The 22,084-nt window shown below is 52.6% G+C and overlaps 2 protein-coding genes and 1 non-coding gene across 3 annotated transcripts in view; 2 read left to right on the forward strand and 1 right to left on the reverse strand.

The window, feature by feature from the left end:
- HYDIN (HYDIN axonemal central pair apparatus protein) overlaps positions 1-16,940 on the forward strand; it is a 149,758-nt gene extending 132,818 nt beyond the window's left edge. The window contains exons 65-84 of the mRNA XM_064459217.1: positions 927-1,087; positions 1,921-2,033; positions 3,644-3,890; positions 4,405-4,617; positions 5,257-5,395; positions 5,736-5,901; positions 6,331-6,478; positions 7,741-7,948; positions 8,192-8,413; positions 8,988-9,157; positions 9,350-9,548; positions 9,723-9,881; positions 10,438-10,718; positions 11,065-11,284; positions 12,115-12,327; positions 13,682-13,845; positions 14,163-14,313; positions 14,741-14,971; positions 15,600-15,824; positions 16,301-16,940. Coding sequence (XP_064315287.1) covers positions 927-1,087; positions 1,921-2,033; positions 3,644-3,890; positions 4,405-4,617; positions 5,257-5,395; positions 5,736-5,901; positions 6,331-6,478; positions 7,741-7,948; positions 8,192-8,413; positions 8,988-9,157; positions 9,350-9,548; positions 9,723-9,881; positions 10,438-10,718; positions 11,065-11,284; positions 12,115-12,327; positions 13,682-13,845; positions 14,163-14,313; positions 14,741-14,971; positions 15,600-15,824; positions 16,301-16,774 — 4,104 coding nt within the window. The 3' untranslated portion in view covers positions 16,775-16,940. The remainder of the gene's footprint in view (positions 1-926; positions 1,088-1,920; positions 2,034-3,643; positions 3,891-4,404; positions 4,618-5,256; positions 5,396-5,735; positions 5,902-6,330; positions 6,479-7,740; positions 7,949-8,191; positions 8,414-8,987; positions 9,158-9,349; positions 9,549-9,722; positions 9,882-10,437; positions 10,719-11,064; positions 11,285-12,114; positions 12,328-13,681; positions 13,846-14,162; positions 14,314-14,740; positions 14,972-15,599; positions 15,825-16,300) is intronic.
- An 81-nt stretch (positions 16,941-17,021) lies between these two features.
- The window catches only part of VAC14 (VAC14 component of PIKFYVE complex), a 65,887-nt gene continuing 60,824 nt past the window's right edge, over positions 17,022-22,084 (forward strand). The window contains exons 1-2 of the mRNA XM_064459218.1: positions 17,022-17,199; positions 21,447-21,597. Of these exons, the coding sequence (XP_064315288.1) occupies positions 17,096-17,199; positions 21,447-21,597 (255 nt within the window). The 5' untranslated portion in view covers positions 17,022-17,095. The remainder of the gene's footprint in view (positions 17,200-21,446; positions 21,598-22,084) is intronic.
- Positions 20,555-20,625, reverse strand: TRNAG-GCC (transfer RNA glycine (anticodon GCC)). The gene has a single exon. It is a non-coding gene; the product is annotated as a tRNA-Gly (tRNA).

A 22,084-nucleotide genomic window follows, 5' to 3' on the forward strand; every position in this document is an offset into this window, starting at 1 on the left:
AAGGTCACATTTTATGGTACCACATTTTATGGTGTTAAAAATCTCTTCATCTGATTCAGTGCTTTTCACCAAGGAGGAGTTAAATCCACTGCAGTCTGCCTCTTGTTTTGTAGTGGAGAGCAACACTAGCACTCTTCTCTGTATGCTGGCTAGCCCACCAGCACATTGTGGATGAGCTCTGAGCTCAGTCTACACCAATACCAGCGATTTTGGTTGTGGTCTCTGTATCATGTGGGATATCTCATTATGGGGCAGCCCAGGCACTGTGTGGCAGTCATGCAGGAGTCCAGAGAAGTATCATCTGCAGAAACTCTTTCTTTTACTGTAATTATTGCCAAACACAGTTGTCTTGGGTGATGGTTCTTCCCTAGTTTCTGAACCATCGTAAGACCTGTAAACCAAACTTCTTCCCCATCAGAGCATCAGCAGTCAGAGACTTTCCTAGTGAATTCATTCCCATCGCAAAAAGCCCAGCCCCCACCAGCGTGGCTGTTGCTCCACATGAGACATCTAGAAAGCACTTTCTCCTAAGGCAAAAAGGAAAAAGTGCTTTCTAGGTCTGTTCGTTCTTGTGGTTCTCCATTCACAGAGCTCCGGCAGGGGAACTTAATCCTAGTTTAGAGGCCTGCTGGATTTATAGGGGGCCAGGAAAAAGGTCAGACACTCTACAGGGTTGAAACACGGGGACTGATACCCAGCCATAGTCACCATGCGTGTATTTGCAGTCATGATGGTGATTGCTTTGATCAGTAGGTAGAAAGAAATACGACAGCAGAAAGGTCAAATTTTGTCATCTTTCCACGGAAATAAATGGGAATGGTACTTCCTAGCCCCTGCAACACGGTTGAATTTGGAGGCTGAAAGAATCCCTGCTCGGTCTGGCTTTCTGGGCTCTACTCAGTGATTCTTCCCTCTCCTGTTTGGAGGTGATCGAGACGGACCCAGAACCAGCTCACACTGTCCTGGAGAAGAGCAGCCGCGAGGTGGAGCTTCACATCAGTGCTGTCGTTGACTACGCTGAGTTCAAGCTGGATACAGACATGATTCAGTTTAAGGAGACCTTGCTCTTCCAGACAAGGACATTCACGTGAGTGCTGGAGGCCAAGCCCAAGGGACCCACGAATGGGAACTGCCTTTGCCCAGGGCAGACCCAGCGTCTGCTTCACTAGAGCCACACTATGCTCTCTGGTGGCCTCTGCTTTTCCTTCTTCTCATGGTCGTGTGCCGGCAGAGGTTACACTGTCATGCTCGTTGCTTGGCCACTTAATCAACCTCTTCTAATCTCCAACAGGCTGATCAGCCTTGGAGGGCAATGCTGCTGCCTGCTGGGTCTGAGGTTTCAGCTTCCACAAGTCCTGGGGTCCTGGATATCTCCCACATGTACACCCAAGTTCCTTTAAGGCTTTATGTTCAGTCTCACCTGCTGTTCTTTAAACAAATAATTTTTTGTTTCATCCTTTCCAAGTCCTGGCTGGGTGCTGGGGCCCACATATCTGCACACAAAGCCAAGCAGCAGATGGTGGCCACTATCCTGCCAAGACATGCCAGGAGAGGTTCAATTCTGCCATGCCTTTCTGCTAAGAACAACCATGGGTTTGCTTTCATTGCATGTTGCCTGTCCTCATCTGCTCGAGGATGAGTTTGCAGTCAAAATAATGTCAAGCCAAGACATCAAGACCAGAATAAGACCCTTGGGTTAAATCTCCTGGGCACCATGTCTGCCCTTTCCTCTTTAACTTCCAAACTTTGAAATACTTTGTCTTGAGGCAGCCCAGGACTGTGAGTTCTGGCAGAGTTCCCTGGGGAAGACGACGCTACTCAGCATAAAGAAAAGGGTACCAGAAGCCCACCATACAGTGTTACTTTTCTACTCGCTTTGTATTTATCGGATGTTTTCTTTCTATCCTTCTTGCTTTTCAGTTTCCAGCTGTCCAATACAGGGAATGTAGCTGTGGAATATACCTGGATGGTGGCTGCAGAAGATGAAAGGGCAATGAGCCAAACCAGGGAGCTGCTCCCGCCCAGTCTGGATGGTAAGGCTCTACTAGCTCTCTGTGGCAGCTGGGGTTGCCCAGGCTGTTTCAACCAGTAGCTGAGGGCTTGGGGAGAAGACCATGCCGCTTCACGCCAAAACATGAATTGACTTTTTTCATCCCTATCCAGTCCTCCACTTTCATCAGCATCTTCTCAGCTGCAGCTGGAGACTTTCTCCTTGCTCCCTCTCTACCTTTCAGACCCTCCTCGAGTTGCTCTGACACTTGTGCTCTTCATGGGAGCTGGATCAGGGGAGAGCCACATGGTGGCTCAAGACTGGGAAGGGGGACATCAGGGCACCTCTTTGGGAAGTCTCTGAGACTGGGAAAATTGATAGTGTAAGGACGAGTTAGCTGACCTGCTGTCGCTGTCTGTGTGCAGTTCCCCAGCACAGGGCAAATGCAAAGTCACTGTCTAAAATTAACCCTCCTAGCTTGGTCACAGGAGTGTTTGCCACAGGCAGAGACCCTGCCCACAGCAGTCAGCAGAGCTCAACGGCGGGGCAGTGACTCATTACCCTACTGTAATGCGTTTGTGTCTGAGCACACGGTCTCCTTGGGAGCAGCATGGTTCTGTGGGGAAACAGGGCTGTGTGTCCAAAAGGTCTCACCAGTAACAGGAGTGAGGAGATCTGTCAACCCTTGTTTTTCCCATCACAGGCAGCTTGCCTGATGGTCAAGATGGGAGACCTCAACCAAAGTCATTGATGCTCTGACTGTGTTTAACTCCCCCCCCTCCGTGGGTCCTGGTTGGCTCTTCCTTGGCACAGGGCACACTTATGCTGAAGCCGGTCTGCTGGGCTGTGCCATTAGCTGTCTGGTTGTCAGTTATGAAAGCCTGACAAAGAGGAAGGAAGGAAGGGTGTGAAGGACAGAGCAGCGCTGTTCCTCAAAGCCTTCTCTCTACCCTGCACAGCAAGCAAAATTCAGTTCTGTAGGCAACAGGGGAGCAGGACTTAACACTGCCCTTAATGCTAAGAGCTGAGGCTGGCTATACTGGGAAGTGAAATGGTGCCCAGAAATTTTCCTAGATGCTGTAACAGAGACATCTCTACTCTTAGTTCCTGGATATGGTTTGGGAATGAACACTGGCCAGAAACCATTCTGCAGGAGAAGTTTGCATCAAGCTGCCCAGCTGTGGAGATGGAGAGAGTTTAACAGCATTGAGTGAAGCAGCTGGCTTCAGTCCTGGGCCCATTTAATTTGCTAACAGACATAGCCTTCCTGGCCATCACCTGAGCATCTAATACAGATTGATGTTCAGTGGTGTGTTCTGATTTTGGCAGTTCTCTGCATCTCTGCTGGGCCTTTTCACTGTGTGTGCTATCCCCCACCCTCAGTTCTCCCTCCTGTCTGTTCTCACTTTCACACCTGTCCCCAGGACTTTCTGGGATTACAGTTCAGCAATCAGCAACACAGAAGCAAAAAGCAACCCATCTGCTTTCCCTGTTCTTCATGGGGAGTCCTCCTGCTGAAAGCACTTGGCCAGGGATGCTCCAAGTGCATCCCAGCTCCCTTCTGTCCACCTGCAGCAGGAGGCAGAGTTTCTGGCAACAGATGACTTTCTCCTCAAAAGATTATGTCCTGCTACAATCTCTTCCTTTCCACAGGGGATTTCTTCTCTTTCACTTCTGGTGCCTCAGTGAAGCTCCAGTCTAGCCGTTGTTCAAGCCAGCTAGGCCATGCTCTAAAGCATGTCTCTTCCTCCCTGAGCTCACCACTGAATGCTGTCAGTACCACTCCACTGTTCTCTGTTGAGCCCTGCAGTGGCACCATCCCTGCCGGCCAGGAACAGCTCTTCCGGATGAAGTTCTCTCCAGTGTACGTGGGGGACTTTGAGAGCCGTATGCTCTGCAGGTAGGAAATGTCCAGGCTTGCTCACTTTTCAACTCATGCCACCGATGGATAGTTGTGGTATTGCCTCTGATTGGGGTGGGTGGGAATGCAGACCTGGGGACAGCCAGCCCCAGAGAGGCAGCAGAAACAACCAACATACAGCAGCAAAGATGGATAATCATCCGGCTTTGGTAGAGGCAGGTATGGAGACACCGGGAAGACGTTGTATTAAGCTCCTGGAGGGCTGCAAAATCTGGAAAGAGAGACCCAGAAAGGCTGTCAAGGGGCCAGGCACTCCTATGCTATGCTTCCTTATCAGACAAGTACAGCCTCCTTATCTACGTAGAAACCTGTGTGCTGCAGCTGGTCTCTGTTCGTGTTTCTGCTATTTCACCTCCTCTGCCTCTGTGGTGGGGAGTGCAATTCTGTTTGATTTGCTGATCAGTGCTTCCACGGAGAGAGAACACAGCACTCTGTGCTGTACAAAGAGGCAGGCAAACAGCTGGCTGGCTGATACCAGTGCCTTTCTTCCTAGTATTCCCAACCTGAAGCCAAATCAGAAGGGCCCAGAGGTTGTTGTGAAGGGGAGAAGCCTGATGCCAAGCTGCCACTTTGAACTGGAAGACTCTGACTATAACACTGCAAAAAGGTGCAACCCAGAGTTGCAGGGACCAAAGGGGGCAACGTTCAATCCCAGTACAAGAGTGATTGAGTTTGCGGCAATTGGAGTGTGTAGCAGGAACAGCAGGTAGGTGTGGGCATGGCTTCTTCTGTTGATGGTCTCCTACTCACCCCTCCTAACCAGAGACCTCTCCAGCTATTCATCCAAGCCCCAGGGCTTGGAAAAAAAATCTGTGATCTCCAGATAATTGGCCACCAACCTGTTTTGGGGCTGGAACAAGCTGGTCAGTGAAGACTAACTGGCCAAATTTTGTTCTCTTTGTCCCTTTCTTCAGTAAGGTATGGGTCAGTCTGGGATGACCACGTATCCCCAGCCTATGCTTTGGCCAATACAACCTTTGTCCCTTTGAAGAGCATCTTTGGGAAATTCTTGCTCATTTGAGATACCAGTCAGACAGGGTCAGTGAAGGCTGCAACCACAGCAGAGAACACTGTCTTCCAAAGGAGCCTTACTGGACTTGATTCTACCATTTTCGCTTGATCTTACCATTTTAACATGCATGAGTTTGGCTGATTTCTTTGTTGATAGCCATTGGTTTTTAGCCTAGAAAGCAGGTGAAATGTTTGTGCTCCCAGCTTGTTCCCCTGTACCAAATAACTCCTTCCAGATGGTGTCCAGGACTGGCAGTGCCTGATACCTGATACAGGACAAAGTCATTAACATCCCAATGCCACCTTAGTAGTCTTTTTTACTTTGTGTTCCCAGGACCTTCATGGTTATGAACCCAACCAGTTCTGCATATTCCTTCCAGTGGACTTGCCAAGACCCTGAAGCCCCACCAGAACAGGTGGCTTTCTTCTGCCTCACAGAGAGAGGTCAGATCCAGCCAGGGAAGAAAACAGAGGTGGGTGCAGAAAAGTAAGAAGGTAGATCCAATACACGTGTATGCCAGTTTAACACCAGCCATGTCTATACTTACTGGGTGTCCCATCTCACTGTGAGCTTACAAAGACCAAAAAGAAACCTTTGACTGCAGTGTAAATGAACTGGCAGATGAACCTGTTGTCACCCCATAGGCCACATCAGCCACACTTTTGGACTGTAAGCAGCACAGCAGCCTCTCTCTAAGCTCACAGCAACATAAGGTGGAGGTTCCTGGGTTTCTTGGTGGTATAGACTGCAGCCCCCTCCCCTTACCCTGCCAAGGGCAGCAAGTTTCTTTCATTTGCCTCTTTTTCCCACAGATGAAGTTTGAATTTATCCCCCAGCACCTGGACATCACAGAATCATTTTGGGTCTTTACAATCCCTGAGCAGAACATTTCAGTCCCTTTCCTGTTGGTGGGCAATACCACTGACCCACTAGTGACTCTGGAGAGATCCCACCTGAACTTTCACTTGCTGTTAATAGGTGAGCACCCTGGTTACACCTTAAACGCTCAGAAATTTACCTCTCCAGGGGCCCAGAAGTCCCATTATTCCAGCAGGCTCCCACAAAGAAGCTGGAAATGGAAAAGGTCTCTTGTGAGGAAAGCATCTAGCTCCTGGCACCCAAGTGTACGAGGGAATGGAAGGGGAAGGGAGGAAGGCATGTATGGGCAAGTAACATGGCATGCAGTTGCAGTTGTTTCCAAGAGGGGATTTGGGGGTGATGCAGAGGAGCCTATGGGGTCAGAAGTTCGTTTCCATGTTGTCATTCTGAGCGTGCCGTGCTGCAGGAAATGCTCCTCACTGCAAATTGCCTGCCGGGCTCAGTGGCAGGTGGGACTGCAGTGGACAATGGCGGTCTGGTGGACGAAAGAACAAAAGGTTTTCAGCGGCTGCTTTGTCCTTTCTCCAGGGCACGAGGTGCACCAGACTATCTATATGATCAACAGTGAGAAAGAAGCCTTCAGCTTTGCTTTCAGAGAAAGCTCTCTCTTCTCAGAGGGCTGCAACGCCTCCCTGAAAATAGAGCCCCTGGAAGGTTCCATCGCTCCACTTTCAAGGTAAGAGGGATCACAGGCCAGATTCCCTCTCCTGTGTGCCAAGCATTGCACTGTCATTTTGCTTCTGAGGCTTTCTCCTTTCCACAGTCACCAGGTAACTCTCAGCAGTAGCATACATCTGCCTTGTTTCATTCCTTCCCCTTGGGGACACCACAGAACTGCAGGTTTCTCCATAAAGTGGCTGTGTTGGGTTTCCCTCATCTTTTAGGCCCCCTTCCTGGAGAAATGCAGGCTTTGGATCTTTTGGTTTTGATGACAAAATCATGTTTGGGGGTTTAACCCTGTGGTTGCTTGAGTCAGCAGCCTTAAGTGTGCAAAGTCTTCTCTCTTGCCTGTGTTATTTTTGTGACAGACCCCACCACACGTGGTCTGTGCAAAGCCACCAAGAGCAGCAAAGCACACAAGCAGCACTGCAGGCAGCATTTAAGCCCATTGTGGGTGACAGCAACAGGCTTACACGCCCAGCTGTGTTTTGCAGGATCACCTGTTAGAAAATGGATGCTCTTCTCTTGTAAACTGCAGCCATGACTTGCAATCAGATATGATCATGAGTTCAAGCAGTATAACAGGTCACCAGCTCATCTGTTGATCCAACATGGATGTCCCTGTGCCCACTCATAGCCTGCCTGGGTGTAAGGAGATTGCATTAGCTCTGGGGAGCTTCGCTGTGGCTTAAAAAGATGCTGAATTTTAGCTTGCCATGGGGTGCAAGATAAGAGAGCATCCTGTATCAGTTACTGTGGCTCACCTGAGAAGTGGTAATTCCTTAAATCTCTGTAGTTTGGTTGTGTTTGATCATGTACCCAGAAATCACCCATAGAAATTACAAAGAGGCAGTTTGGTGGCACCCACATTGTACTGCTGTCACAGGAGCTGGATAATTCCTCTTTGTAAAGAGGCTGTTACCCTTGTTATATAGATTGGAGAGACCGGGGGTGTCTAAGAGTGCCTTCTTCTGTGTTTGGGACAGAAGTGGTGTCTCAACCCAATGCTGCCCTGGGCACATAGGCAGGGCAGTAAGGTCAGCGTTCAGTGTCTGCTGCTTGTTGTTGTATCCTCTGCCATTTCATTGCATGGGATCATCACATCCTAAACAGTTCTCACCAGGGCTTGCTCAGTGTTGGAAGGCCCTGGAAAGGCAGGGTGCTGCTTCTGGTTTCTCACCACAGCCATTGCACAGCTGCTTACCAGTAGAGCAGGCAATGTGGGGCCAAGAAAACTAGGAGACAGTGAACAGAGTAAAAAGGGTCTTCTCTGCTCAGGTTTCCCATTACAGTCTACCTCACACCAATACTAGAAGGAGAGGCAGTCTTCAACCTCAAGTGCGATGTCAAGAGGAAGACCCAGCCCCTCTCCTTGAATATCAAGGCCACCGGCTACAGCATGAATGTGTCTGTCAGGTGTGAGGACAGTGATGGCTGTGTCACTGAGCTCAGCGCACACAAGATCAATGTCATTGATTTCAAGGAGGTAAGCAGCGCTGATTCCCTGAAACATTTGCCCCACAAAGCCCTGCAAGATTAACCAGGAGCCTTGCAGGTACATTGAACAAGAGGGAATGTTTTTTTCTTCATTTATCAGTCTCTAGAGGAAGGGAGATTGATCTTTCACACAGGTCGTTAGCTGAATGTGAAAGATGCAGGAGCACTTGCTGGGCCAGCTGACAGTTTGCATGTGCTTCAACCCCTAGTCCTTGACGCCTTCTCCCCACAGGTACAGATAAACGAGAACATCAAGCACATCTTCAGCATCTGCAATAATGGCAAGTTCAGCTTCACCTTCTCATGGGAACTGAGTGGCCCTGCAGCTCATAAGCAGGTCCTTACCATCACCCCTCAGATGGGTACTGTGCGGGCGGAGGGAAAAGCAGAGGCCCAGCTGGCTTTTCACCCACAGAAGATGTGCTCATTAAAGGATGTAAAGCTGACGCTGCAGGTGAGGCACCAGTGTTTAATACAGGACCTTCGCCTTCCCTACGCTGCAGCTTGGCAGCAGGAGCCCAGAGCTGGGGTAAGTTCCGTCACTACAGAGCCTGAATGAGGCAAAGAGGCTCCTACTGCCAAAATAGAGTCTGATCACTTCTGAATAAAATGTTTTAATAAGTGCTTATTCAGGACCACTTTGGGAAGCGCTTTTGTTGGCAGCACATATCCCTCAGGCCTTTTCTGCCCCTAATTTGGGGGGTTCTAGATGTGTACAGAGATAGATCTGTTTGTCCTTGCCAGGCTCCTGCTGAGTTGGGTCCCACAGCTGAGAAAGGACCTGTCAGCATGTGGTCACCCTGCTCGGCACGTGGCTGCACAAAGCAGGGCCATGACTCTCCAAAAACCCTTTCCCTCTCAGCCCAAGCCTTCCACCTTCTGTTTCCATTCTGGGGTCCTTTGGCACCTGCTTCTCCTTATTGTTGCTGCAGCCAACTGTCCCACATCCTCTTCCTCAGCCATCTCTAGTGTTTGCAGTTGTAGTTCCCATCTCTTCAGCTGGCCTATGCTGTCCTTCTCCTCACCAGATCAGCAAGGGTCCCACATTTACCTGCATGTTTCTTGCCACCGTGGTAGTTCCCACTGTCCACTTCTCCACCACCAGACTCAACTTTGGACCCTGCTTCATCTACCAGGCTGGGATGGTACCTGCCCGTCAGACCCTCATCATCACGAACAAGGCAGACAAGGATGTGAGGTAGGTCTTCTCCACACACTCCTTCAGCCCTTGCTTAGCATGTGCATGTTCCATATCTTCATGAACCCTGCAGATGAAATCCTGAGGATGCAGGGAGAGAAAACAGGAAAGCCCTAAGTAGCCTTGATGGTGTCATCTGAGCACATGCAGCCTTATGACACCTCTGCTCCTCTTTGCTGTGCTTTCTGCCAGCTTGAACTGCTTGTTCACCAGCACCGTGCACCTGAAGGTGGACTTCCCCGGGTACGTTCTGTGCCCTGGAGGGACAGCGGAGGTACCCATCACTTTCTATCCCAGAGAAGTTGCATCTTACCACGAGCTCATCCCTTTTGAAATCAATGGTCTTTGCCAGCAGACTGTTGACATCCGAGGAAGGGGCACGGAACTGAAGGTGAGTTGAAATCTGAATCCTAAAACCCCAGGTGGCAGACAGCCAGCGTGGTTTTCTTTCTCATTTTCTTCATCTCTTCCCCAGCCTACCATATTTTAGTTTTCTGCCATGAGGGTGGTAGAAAACCTTTTCTTCTTCTTTCCTTTCATTTTATATTAATCCCTCCTGCCTCAGGTTGATGTTGTGGAACCACAAGGAAAGGTGGTGAAACTGGGAGCCCTCTCCATCGGACAGACAGTGAAGAAGATTGTCACCATAGCAAACAACAGTGCTGCCCCTCTCACTTTTAAGCTCAGTCTTGCATCCACCATGCCAGAGCTACAGGAAGCTGGGGTAAGACCCATTCCTTCACTGGAGATCAATTTGGTGTGCCTACAGGGATGCCTGCAGGTAGCTATGAGCTGCTCTGGGTGGGACCTAGTAGCTAATCACAATTTTATGCTGTCCTGCCTGCCTGTATGATGTCCAGTCCTCTGTGCTGGGACTGCTTTACCAGCAGATACTTGTAATGTGAATGCCTCATCTGAGCTAGGTGTCAGGACTCCCCTAATAGCCAGAAGTGAGAACAAGGTACAATTCCTCTCACCTGTTTTAGACACATACGTTAGAATGTGGCCTTGTATATTAGATATGGAAAGGTAACCTTTAAAGACCAAGAATTACAGCTCTCTTGGAGCTCACATGAAATTACTTTGGAAGACATAGTCTAGCTCACCATGGCCAGATGGACATGTCACAGGAAAATACCTTTGGTACCTAGGGATGTGTACCAGGGAATAAGTAGGACTGAGGCAATGTTCATGGGGACAGAATAGGAATTGGAAGACTCTGTGGAGGATTCAGAGCTCAGTTGCCAGATGAAGTAGTCACTGCTCATTTCTTTGGGCAGGTTCTTTGCTTGAACCCCACCAGTGAACTAAGTCTGAAGCCCAAAGGAGATACCTGTAAAGTGGAGGTGACCTTCTCCCCAAAGTGCCGCATCCAGCCATTCACTGGAGAAGTGCTGTTGGAGTGCAACGGCCTGGTGCGCTCCCTCTTCATGGTGCGGGGCTCCTGCCAGGGCATCCACGTGAGCTTGGACCAGGAGCACCTCAGCTTTGGAGCAGTAGTGCAGCAGAGCTTCGCATCCCAGCACATCATCATGCAGAACACAGGCGACATAGGAGTCAAGTAATACATAACTCTGTCCTTTCTGAGGGCTGAGAGCTTGGATGAGGGTTGGATGGAGCTGTAGCTTGCTCAGATAGTTCCCTTCTGCTTTTCCATCTCAGTGGAGAGTTGTGCAGCCAAGGCTGTGCAGTCAGGCCCTGGAAGTTAGCAAGGGATATGACCCAAAGCTTGTTTACAGATGGGTGCATCTGAGTCCTGCCCAGCCTGAACCCTTATTGCCAGGTGTCTCAGCATCATGCCTGAGATCCTGTGGAAAAGGCCACAAGAGGCTTAGAAACAACACACTGCATTTGCAGCCTGCCAGTTGCTAATCTTTCCTTGCTGTCCTTGTGCTTTCCTTGGCAAGGTTTAAGTGGGACATCGAAAGCTTCAAGCCAGATTTCTCCATCAGCCCCACAAAGGGTTACATCTCCCCAGGAATGGATGTCCCCTTCATTGTGACCTTCCACCCCTCTAAGCCAAGTCATGCTATCCACTATGAGGGCCTGCAGTGCTTCATCCAGGGCAGTGAGCCACTCCAGCTTACGCTGGCAGGATGCTGCATGGAGACCCCTGTCACCAAAGAGGTAACTGGAGCAGAGACAGGATGGGTCCCTCCCTTACCCCCGTCATTTGCACTACATCTCTCCCAGGGCAGAGACTAGAGGATATTTACGCGCAAAGACTTGCTCCTGCCTATCATCCTGCCTGGGTATCCCAGAGAGCTGAGAAAACCACTGGGCAGGACTCCCAAAATTTCTGAGTGCTGTAGTTGCCTTCCTCCCCTGTTAAAGGCACTGCTCCCTCAGCAAGCACCTCAGCTGTCCGAGCTCTGCATTGCAACACCCTTGCCACAGGGACACCCTGCAGGGCTCTTCTGAGACCCTCGCCACAGAGCCACACAGCTATATCCTCAATACTCCACCCACAGCCACACTTTTCCTCCCTGTAGGGGCAGGGGAGGGCATTCAGCACTATGAGTGGGCAAGGCAACTGCATCCAGCTCCTGGGGCACAGTGGTACAGCATGGAGGATTCCTGGCCTTCATGGGCATTGCAGGAGGGTGCAGCTGCGGGGTGTTGGCTCTTGCTTCCAAAAGGGAGCCCAGAGCTGCTCTTCAGCCTGCCCATGAAGGGGCTGTGCGCCTGCAGGTCTTGTCCCTGCACAGGAGAGGTACCCTTCCAGGACATCTGATTTTCTTTCTCCTTTCCTTGAGAGGGAGCAGCCCCCTTCACCCAAGATGCAAAGGACTCATTCCTCTCCTTTCTCTAAGAACTGACGTGATTTTCACCAAAAGCTATGGCTCAAATGGAAATTTTGTGTATGATGATGAAAAGCCAATCCCTGTGCCAGTCATAGTCTGAGTGGAAAGGATTCCTCAGCATGACCAAGCAGCCTCTGTGCTCCTCTGTTGCAGACGCTGACTTTCACATGTGATGTGCGTGAGAAGTATAGCCAGACCATCCTCCTGTCCAACCCAAGCAATGAGGCCTGGACTATGCAACCTGTCATTGAGGGGGAACACTGGAAGGGGCCAGAATTTTTCCATCTGGAGGCCAATCAAAAAAACAAGCCATACAAGATCACTTACAAACCCCAAACCATGAGCTCTGAGAACAAGAAGCATCAGGTATGTGAGCTGTGCCAGCATGCTGGCCCTCAGAGCATGACCCTCATAGCTCACGCAGCTTTGGGCAGGAGGTTGGATGAGATGACCTTCAGAGGTCCGCAATGAACTGAAATTATCCTTTGATGCTGTGTTGGAAGTTGGATTTCTTGGTGGCTAAAGGCCAGGTGTAAGGAAAGTTCAGGTGGGAAGTCTGGACTAACCACTGAATGTGTAGGAGCAGGTAACCTAAAAAGCCAAGTTGTCTGAAGGTCCAGGAAGTTAAATCTGTTCTCTGCAGTTCCTGGTCCCTGCCCATGCAGCCCAGAGGGGCTCAGAGACCCCTGTCCTTGGGCCTGTGGGCTATACAGGCTCCCCAAGCCCTGAGCATGACCACTTCTGCCAGCACTGCCCTGCCAGGGTCCTTTTGCAGTGTGCAGAAAACAAGAGGGGCGAAGCTGCCCTGCCTTTTCTCAGTGCCCCCCTGGCCTTCAGTAATGCAGGTCTCAGGCTGGGCAGATGGGGTGACCGGCCCCACTGTTCCCACAGGCACTATTTCTGAGACACACCAGGGACAAGCTCTTAAATCAGGGGGGTCAGTTCAGAACAACTCTGGGGTGCTGGTGGTGGGTGTCAGACACCTGCCCTTAGGCCCTCTCCAGCTGAGCTTACACCATGCCAGAATATAGGCCAGAATGAGAGTGGAGACCAAAGACTTCTGGGCTCAGTCTCCAAGGTGCAGAGTAGATCTGTGTCCTGTAGGGTTGCATATGCTTGGTATCTCTTTAACATACAGCCTTGCATGAAGAGTCCTGCAGTCTTCAGCTGCTCTGGAGGCAGAGGAGATGCCACAGGCCGATGGCTGTGACCCACTGGCACCTGAAATGAGAACAAATATGAGCTTTTCATGGCCCACCCTGGCTTGGTGGGACCCTGCCGTGCTAGCTCACAGGCTGCTTGCTCTCTTGGCAGTAATGCTGGAGCACTGCTGGGGCAGTTGAGCTTTGCAGGGACTGCTACCCCCTTACCACAGCTGTCCCTGCACGAGCACAGGGCCAGCAGCTGATGCGCCCAAGTTAGTAAGGCAAGTAAAGGGGTGTTAGGATGGTCAGACCAACTCTGCTGTAGGGCTGGTGTTCCCTTGCTTTGCCCAGACATGCTGCCTCTATGTCCTGTGGCTCTGCCAGCCTGAGTGGGTATGACATTGCCATCTCCATCTGCATAGGACATGGAGCTGTGGTCACAGATCTGCCAGATGGACCTGCTCAAAGAGGCTTAAGTGACAGCCTGAGATCATGGAGCTGTACAGGTGTGCTCAAGAGCCAGTAACTGGTCCAGAGTGCAGGAGAGCTCACTTATGCTATTACTTGTCTTTTAGGGCTCCATCTTCTTCCCATTGCCAGATGGGACAGGCTTGTACTATTTCCTGCAAGGGACTGCCGAGGCCCCAAAGTGTTCAGGGACCATTTTCCGGCAGGTACCATGTAGGACTTCCTACACTGAGCTCATCCCTGTATCCAACTGGCTGAACAGACCACAGAGGTGAGTACGAACCAGGAAGTCTCATGCCATCAGCAATCCCTGCAGCAGAGCAAGGAAGGGCTTCCCACTGCCTGGAAGCTCCTTCCTCCAAGCTTTTTGCTCTCCTTGGCCATTTCTGGCCATCGATGTCTGGGATCACACTTGCCACATTCTGCCAATGCAGACCCATCCTGGAGGGCTTTCCTTCAAGGTAGACGAGAGCTGCCTCCCTCTGCCCAAGGTGTTGAGGGTGAGAGGGGCTGTGTTGTACCCACACACAATGGGTATCCTATGGGAGTCCTTCCTGTTGACCTTCATTGCATCCTTCTCACCCCCAGGTTCCTTGTGGTAGTGGACATACTCAAACCAGAAAACCTGGAAAGCAGTTCTGTGCTGCAGGGCCTGGAATACATTGATGTGCCAGGCTCTGCCAAGAAGGACTACAAGCTCACATTCCTTTCCTATAAGGAAGGAGTCTTTAACACAATGGTAAGTGTGGACACTAGGCTGTGGGGCCCTTCAAGAAGCTGTTTGCTCACTGACAAGCTACATACCTGTTTTCATACCTCCATGAACCCACTGGTGGGATTGGAGGTGTCCTAGGTGGGTCATGAACAGCAGGCACCTCTCCACACACCCCACTCATGTGTCAGTCTGTCTCTGAAGGTCCCACTGTGGGCTGCTAAGCATAGGTGGGTCAGGAAATTGGTGAGCTGGAAGCAATAGGCAATCAGGAGATTACAAAGTGGAAATACCACACGTGCTTTTCCCAGTCTTGCACTCTTTCTACGTGGCTGCTTATGGCTATTCTTGGAAGTAGGGTGCTGAGCTTGGGGGGTTCTTTGGGCTGGCTTAGCACAGCTGGTATATTTTTATGTGCAGAATGACCAGCACGTCACCTTTTTCTCTGATCCAGGTGACCTTCCTCAATGAGGTGACCAAGGAGTACCTGTTCTACATGGTGACTTTCAAGGCCACCGCTTCGGGACCCATCAGCACCATTGAAGTGACCACTGCTGTTCGGCAGAGAGTGTCTTCCACCATCAAGGTGGACAACCCTCTGCCTGTCCCGGTGATGTTTGCCGTAGAATGCAAAGTGCCTGATGTCAACGTTCCTCCACATTTCACTGTTCCTGCAGAGTCAGAGGTAGGAGCAAAGCTCATCCAGTATGCTCTTCTCTCCTCTCCCTGCTGCCTTTCTGGGAGCAGGTGGGGGTGATGCCCTATGTGAACCATCTGGGGCTGCTTTCCAGGGGTAACAGCTCCCACCTGCTAATAACATGGAGGGGAAGCAGTGTGTGAGAATATCCCTAGTGGGAATTGCCCTGTGCTGGTAGAGTCCGCCATGCTACCCCTCATGATACGTGCCTATCAGGCCTCACACGGCAGGTCCTTGTGCCATGTGCTCCTTATTTAGTGTGGGTATTTGCAGTTCAGAGTGGCTACAGGGCACGCCTCACCCCACTGGCAGGGTGTTTGCAGCCTGGATTGATAGGTGGTGTTTTGTGGCCTAAGGGAGTATAGGGGCATTTTATGGTGGGAACCTTCTGGGATAGTGCTGGAGGGTTCTCAGCTATTGGGGATGGTCCCCCAAGTGAACTGTCTCCCACGGGCAGCAGGGCTCTGACTCAGAGAGAAGGAGTTGAAGTGAGGGGAGGGTGCTGGGCTGCTTTCTACCATTGTGTGAGCACACCAGGGACTGATTTTCCCCCGTCCTGGGCCTTGCCTGCTCTGTCTCTGCCTGACCCAGTGGCTTTTCCCTTCATTCCTCCCAGGTTGATCTTGTCTTTGAGTACCAGCCCCTGAAAATGGGTGAAAGCACCGGGCGCCTGGTGCTCCAGAGCAGCGACTTGGGCTCTTTCTACTACAACCTGCACCTGAAAGCCACCATAAGCAGGCCAGAGAAGCCCCTCTACTTCTGCATCACGCTGGGCTCTAGTCAGACCATCACCACCAAAATCATGAATTATGCACAGCAGAAGACAGACTATCTTCTCCAGGTGACTCCAGCCTGCCCTGGGCTCTTGCTGGGAGGCAGCCCATCTGGCCAGCATCAGCCCTCTCCCACTGGGGGATCCTTCCCCTCTAGCTTGGCCTGGCAGATCCAGGGTGGCCATGTGAGCCTAGGGCTCTTCCAACCAACACTGGGCTTGTCCCCAGCTGGACTGCCCTCACTTGCAGACCCCTCTCTGCTGACCTTGTTGGAGCTGCTGTTGTAGCTGGGCTTCCACCTTAAACCCCAGCGCTGGCAGTGAGGTCTCTTGGGGAATGGTGCAGGGTTGTCCTTGCTTGGAACATTTGGATGGCCCTATGGCTGCTCATCATGGGTGCTCACCAGGGGTAGGGTGGGGTGGGACAGGCAATGGAAAGGGACCCCAGCCAGCACAATGGCAGGGGATAATTGCTTTCTTCCCAAGGGTCCTGGCCCTGCTTTTGTGACCCATCCCCACCATTGTCTCTTCTCTCCCCTGTGCAGACCAACTGTGCCGACTTCCAGACGGATAAAACAATCAGTGTGGCCCCTGCCGGCCCAGGTGGCTCAGAGCTGAGTGTGGAGGTGACCTACGAGCCCTGCCAGCTGGGTGAAGCCAGGGCCACACTGCAGCTCTCCTCCCCACTCGGGGCGGAGTACAGCATCCCCCTCTTCGGCCTTGCCCTCCCACCCAAGCCCCAGGGCCCCTTCACCATTAAGGCTGGCAGCACCACCTCCATCCCCTTCAAAAACATCTTCCTGCAGCCCACAACCTTCCAGTACACGGTGGAACACCCAGCCTTCACCGTCAGGGGCCCCGAGAGCTTGCGCCCCAAGAAGACCACCTTCATCACAGTCTCCTTTGAGGGCAGCGCAGTCCCCATCACCAGCAGGATGGTGGTCTCCTGCCCGCGGGCTGCCGGTGCAGCGGGTGTCTCCTGGGTGTACTACCTGCGGGGTGTCCCCCCGCAAAAGTGACCTCTGCCCCCCGCCCCAGGGGGGTCCATGGGTGATGCTGCTTGTCACACTGGGCATTCTTTAATTAACTGAAAGGGTAATTAAAGGGGGTGGGGGGAACGGACGACTCTGTGCCTCTGTTTGGAATAAACCGAGCCTCTGCTGAGGCGAGGGAAGGTGGCCGAGCCCCGGACCAGCGCCCCTGGCGGATGACCTCCGCGCCACGAGGGGGCGCTGCGGAGCGTGGCGGCGAGGGGGTGTGTCACGTGGGCGGGCCGGCCGGGCGGGGGTCACGTGGCCGCCGGTGGCGGCGGCGAGTCCCGAGCGGCGGCCAGCGGGGATATGAACGCTGAGCGGGACCTGGCGCCGCTGGCGCCCAGCGTGGTGCGGGCGCTGAATGACAAGCTCTACGAGAAGAGGAAGGTGGCGGCCCTCGAGATTGAAAAGTGAGCGGCGGGAGGGGGTAGGGGGGAGGTTGCCGGGGAACTGGAGCGGTGCCGCTCCGGGTTGTACCGGGGACAGGGCGGGGGAGGCCGGCCTGGCGCCCCGGGGAGGGCTGGGGGAGGCGGTCCTGGGGCCACCTACGGCCACCTGCGGCCCCGGGGTGGTGGGAGCCGGCCCGGGATGCTGAGAGGCAGATTGGGGTCCAGCTCCCCGGTGGGAGCGGGGCGCTTCGGAGGAAGAGGTCACCCCTGGGGGAACTGGGTGGGGGTCCGGGGGAAGGAGTCATCTCTGGAGGGTCCGGGGGAGCCCGGAGTGACCCGGAAAGGGGTCACCCCCGGGGGAACTGGGGGAACCTGGCGGAACCTGGCGGAAGGGGTCTTCCCCCGGGACACACGGAGGGTCTGGGGGAGGGGGTCACCCGGTGGGGACCTGGAGCGACCCGGGAAGGGATAACCCCCGGGGGGCGCTGGGGGGTCTGCTGGAAGGGGTCACCCCTGCGGGCACGCCGGGGACACCGCGGGGCTGCAGGCTCAGGAGCCCAGGGAGGGAGCTCGGGTGGCACAGCGACCCTGCCAGGAGACAGTGCCCGGGCAGGAGGGGCTCTCCCCTAGAGCTGCTCCGTGTCTCCCATCCTCATACTGTCCATCACTGAGGATTATCTCTGAGCCCGTTGGCTTCTGGGTACAAGCCAGGACCTGCCGGTTTAGGGCGCGTGGCCTAGGGCAGGAGTTGTGTCAGCAAGTCCATCGCAGAAAGGTTGGTTGTCATTGGTTCCCCAGCACCGTTGCCCAGCCCTGCCCAAAATAAAAGTGTGAGTAGCATAACTTCAGAAACTTGTCGGAATCGCAGCACTTGCTCTTCTGTGATGCTTCTGGAGGCGGCTGGCTCTGTGCCCAGCTGTGATTGTGGCTAGGGGACGTGATGGTCTCACTGGGCAGCAGGCTGGCGCTGGGGCGGCCATGCTTGTTGTCCAGGGCCTGTCTCATGTCAGCCTGGGTTCATCACCTCATTGTGCCATCTCACCTCTCCCATGAGGTCTCACCAGAGCTTGTCTCATGCTCCATCCTGGCTGCAGAGGTGGGAAGCACCTGCTGTCATCCCCGGCCTTTGGATGTTGCCTTTACTTCTTTCTACCTTGCTGCTCTTTCGGCAGAGCTCGGCCTTCCTTTCAGAGCATCCCAGGCAATGGTCTGTGGGTGCCTGCTGACGTGGCCGTGCCCCCTCTAGTGTTGCCCGTTAACGCTCCCTGTGCGTCTTCTTGCTTTTGCTGCATTGGTCTGAGTGCTTTGTGCTGCTCTGGTCCACGGCTTTGCCTGGGAAGGGCCATGTCCTCCCCAAGCACTGCTCATGGAGGAGAACTGAAGCATCCCTTCAGGGGACAGCCCAGCACAGCTCTAGGAGCAATGATCCAAGCTGGAAGGTGGATTTCAGGTGGGAGGTGGGAGATGGTAGCTGTGCTGAGCCTGCAAGGGGAGCAGCCAGCCACTCGTGGCAGCAGGTGGCATGGGAATGGAGCTGCTCTGCTCAGGCTTTGGCAGGGGACCCTGGTAGGGGTGCAGGGCAGGAACTACGTGCCTCAAATGTGGAAGGTGTACTTGTGCAGCCATAAAAAGCAGTTCTTGGGATGGGGTGAGTGTTTGCTCAGGTGTAAAGCTAATGTATCCAGCCCATTCTTCTGTTCAACATGTTTATCTTTTGGTAATTTGCTCTCTTCTTTGTAGGAGTAGTTTCTTAAGGGTGGGTTGTGGCAGATGCACTGCGCTGTCTGTGCACCTGTAGCCATGGGGATGCTTCAATAACTGTCCCTTTACTGCCATGCAGGATGGTTCTCCTTATCCAAGCAGCTCTGCTCCGGCTTATTCTGCCCCAGGATTACAGTTCCGTGCTTAGCTTATGCCAACCAAAGTCTGACTTTGGGATCAGCCAGTTCAGCTGTTCAAGCTGGAAACCCAATTTGGGAAGGGTAGAGGAGCAGAAAGGGAAGGGCTAACCCTTTCTGCAGAAGAACAGACTTAAATCAGCTTAAATAGTACCAGCATCGTCTCTCCCATGTCTATGGCATTAAGCAAAGAGAGACGTTGTCGTGATTTAGCCCCAGTCAGCAACCAAGCACCACGCAGCCACTCGCTCACTCCCCCCTGGTGGGACGGGGGAGAGAATCAGAAGAGTAAAAGTGAGGCAGGTCATGGTTTGAGATAAAGACAGTTTAATAGGTAAAGCAGAAACTGCGCGCGGAAGCAAAGCAAAACAAGGAATTCATTCATCACTTCCCATGAGCAGGCAGGTGCTCAGCCGTCTCCAGGAAAGCAGGGCTCCATCATGCGTAATGGTTACTTGGGAAGACAAATGCCATCACTCCACAATGTCCCCCCTTCCTCCTTCTTCTTCCCCAGCTTTATACACTGAGCATGACATCATATGGCATGGAATATCCTGTTGGTCAGTTTGGGTCAGCTGTACCGGCTGTGTCCCCTCCCAGCTTCTTGTGCACCCGGCAGAGCACGGGGAGCTGAAAAAGTCCTTGACCTGTGTAAGCGCTACTTAGCAACAGCTAAAACACCTCCACATTATCACTGCTGTTTCCAGCAAAACTCCAAAACATAGCCCCATGCTAGCTACTGCGAAGAAATTTAACTCTATCCCAGCTGAAACCAGGACAGACGTGCTGCCTCTCAGCTCAGGTGCCCCCTTGTCCTCTGGCCTGTAGTGTGGGAGTAGCTCCTGCAGACTGATGCTGCGTGCTGCTGCTGGGTGTCTTTTGCCTCATTAGTTAAAGCTTGAGCCCTTTAAACTTTTGAAGGTAGTCTGTAAAGTTATTTGTGTTCAGACAAAGCTCTCTCCATTAAATCTAGGCAGTAAAACTGTCACCCAATTGGTCCATGCTGCTTGAGCTTGGTGTGTTCCTCCAGCTGGAGCCTGCTGCTGGGGTGGGACTGGAGGCTGGGGCTCTTTGCCCTAAGTCAGCAGTTTGTGAGAATAGGTTGGGCTGTAGCTGTTGGAAAACTTGTCTCCTGAGTGGGGAGAATGAGGACGTGGCTGCATGATGCCCCTAGAGAGAAAGCGAGTAACTGCTTTACTCAGAGCAGAGTGAGAAGAGAGCTGGTATTAGTAATTTTGGGGGAAAAAGTTCATAAACATCTTACCTAACTATTTTCCTGGATTATAAAGTGAGTGACTGGCTGGTGGTGTCCATCTAGGGAGGGCAGCATGAGATTCAATATAGTGCCAAAAAAAAAAGCCTGTATGGAGTTAGGCAGTGGAAGCTTTTGTGCCTTTCTCAAAGATTAAGGTAAAGATCCTTGTTTATGCTGAGATTTGTGGGTTCATGTTATGGATAGAAGTCAAAGAGAAAAGTGCTGCATTGGCCGGGAATCGAACCCGGGCCTCCCGCGTGGCAGGCGAGAATTCTACCACTGAACCACCAATGCTCCAGATGTGTGCTGCTGCCTGCACAGCTGCCTGCACAGCTGCGGAAGCCTCCTCAGCTGGCTGGTGGCTCTGCTGCAGGGATTGCTGGGGCTGAAGACCTGATCGGGTGACGCTTGAAGCGGTTGCATAGGCTGGAGCAGGATTATAGGTCTCTTCGTTTAAGCGCAGCTGATGTGTTAAATATCTCTGGGTAACGAGCTGTATGTTTCTGAGGAGGAGCAGGTACTGCATGCAGAAATCTTGTCTGCGTTTTGTTACAGTTTGTGCTCTATAAGAGCACATATGATATATGGTATATCAGCTGAAGCAACGCATGAGTGGCTGGAAAGGTCCAAAATCTTGGCACTGGGCGTGGGTCTGGTGGGCAACAATTCCCTACTGAGCCGCCAGCGCCCCTGGTGTGGGCTGAGTGGTTCTCTGCTGCCGTCTTGTGCTGTGTCAGGAGTAAGTGATCCGTGTAATCTGCCTTGTTGGAGAGAGTGTTTGTCTGAAGACGCAGTGACTTCTTCTCTACAAGCATGCAGCCCTGGTGAGGTGGCCCTTGAGAGTTTGTCCTGGGCTGGGAGTTCCTGAATAGCATAGGAGGCTGCAGGCTGAGAGCAGCAGGAGGGCAGTGAGCCACTGTTGGATGTGAGCAGGGAGGAGGGGAGAGCTCTGGTTTCACTTGCAGGTTCCTTGAGTCTTCCCCATTTCAGTACCGCTTTCTCTGGCGTTTGTTGTGGCCAAAAATCCCTGTTTCTGGTGGCGGTGGGGAGCCGAGTTCCCAAGTGTCTGTATGAAGCAGAACCTAAAGCCTGGTTCTTTCCTCTTCTCTCCATAGGCTGGTGCGAGAGTTTGTGGCTCAGAACAACACGTCTCAAATCAAACATGTGATCCAAATCCTGTCACAGGAGTTTGCGCTCTCCCAGCACCCCCATAGCCGGAAAGGGGGACTCATTGGCCTGGCTGCTTGTTCCATTGCCCTGGGCAAGGTAGGTGCGGGTGGGGTTTGTTTTTTTTTTTGGCTTGTGCAGGTTGCAGTGGGAGAACGCGGGCTTCTCCTGGGTCAGAGTGATGGGGAGACTGAGGCTGGTAGCCCTGCAGCTCCCCAGCTCCCTCCTTGCCTTGCAGCATATTGCTGGGTTGTGTCTGAGTCTCCCCATCTCACCCAGCTGCGTCCCTTGGGCATGGGAGCACTTTCTGTCCTGGGTCGCATCTTGGCAGCTCCCTAGGCATGGTTTAACTGCATCTGTCCATTCTCTGTCTCCAGCAGCTGGACTAGACTCAGCAGGTCAAGTACTAATTTGTGTTAACAGAGCTGAGAAGAGGTGCAGCCCTTCCAGCTCAGCCAGCTCCGGCAGCACAGGCAGGTCCTTCGGGAAATAGGACTAAGGTACAGGCCAAACGGTGGCAGAGTAGTAGTCAAAGTAAACAAGTGGCATAAGGTGTTAAGCTGCGTTAGCTGGAGCTAGTAGCTGT

Source organism: Phalacrocorax carbo, chromosome 8 (genome assembly GCF_963921805.1).
Source record: "Phalacrocorax carbo chromosome 8, bPhaCar2.1, whole genome shotgun sequence".
NCBI lineage: Eukaryota > Metazoa > Chordata > Aves > Suliformes > Phalacrocoracidae > Phalacrocorax > Phalacrocorax carbo.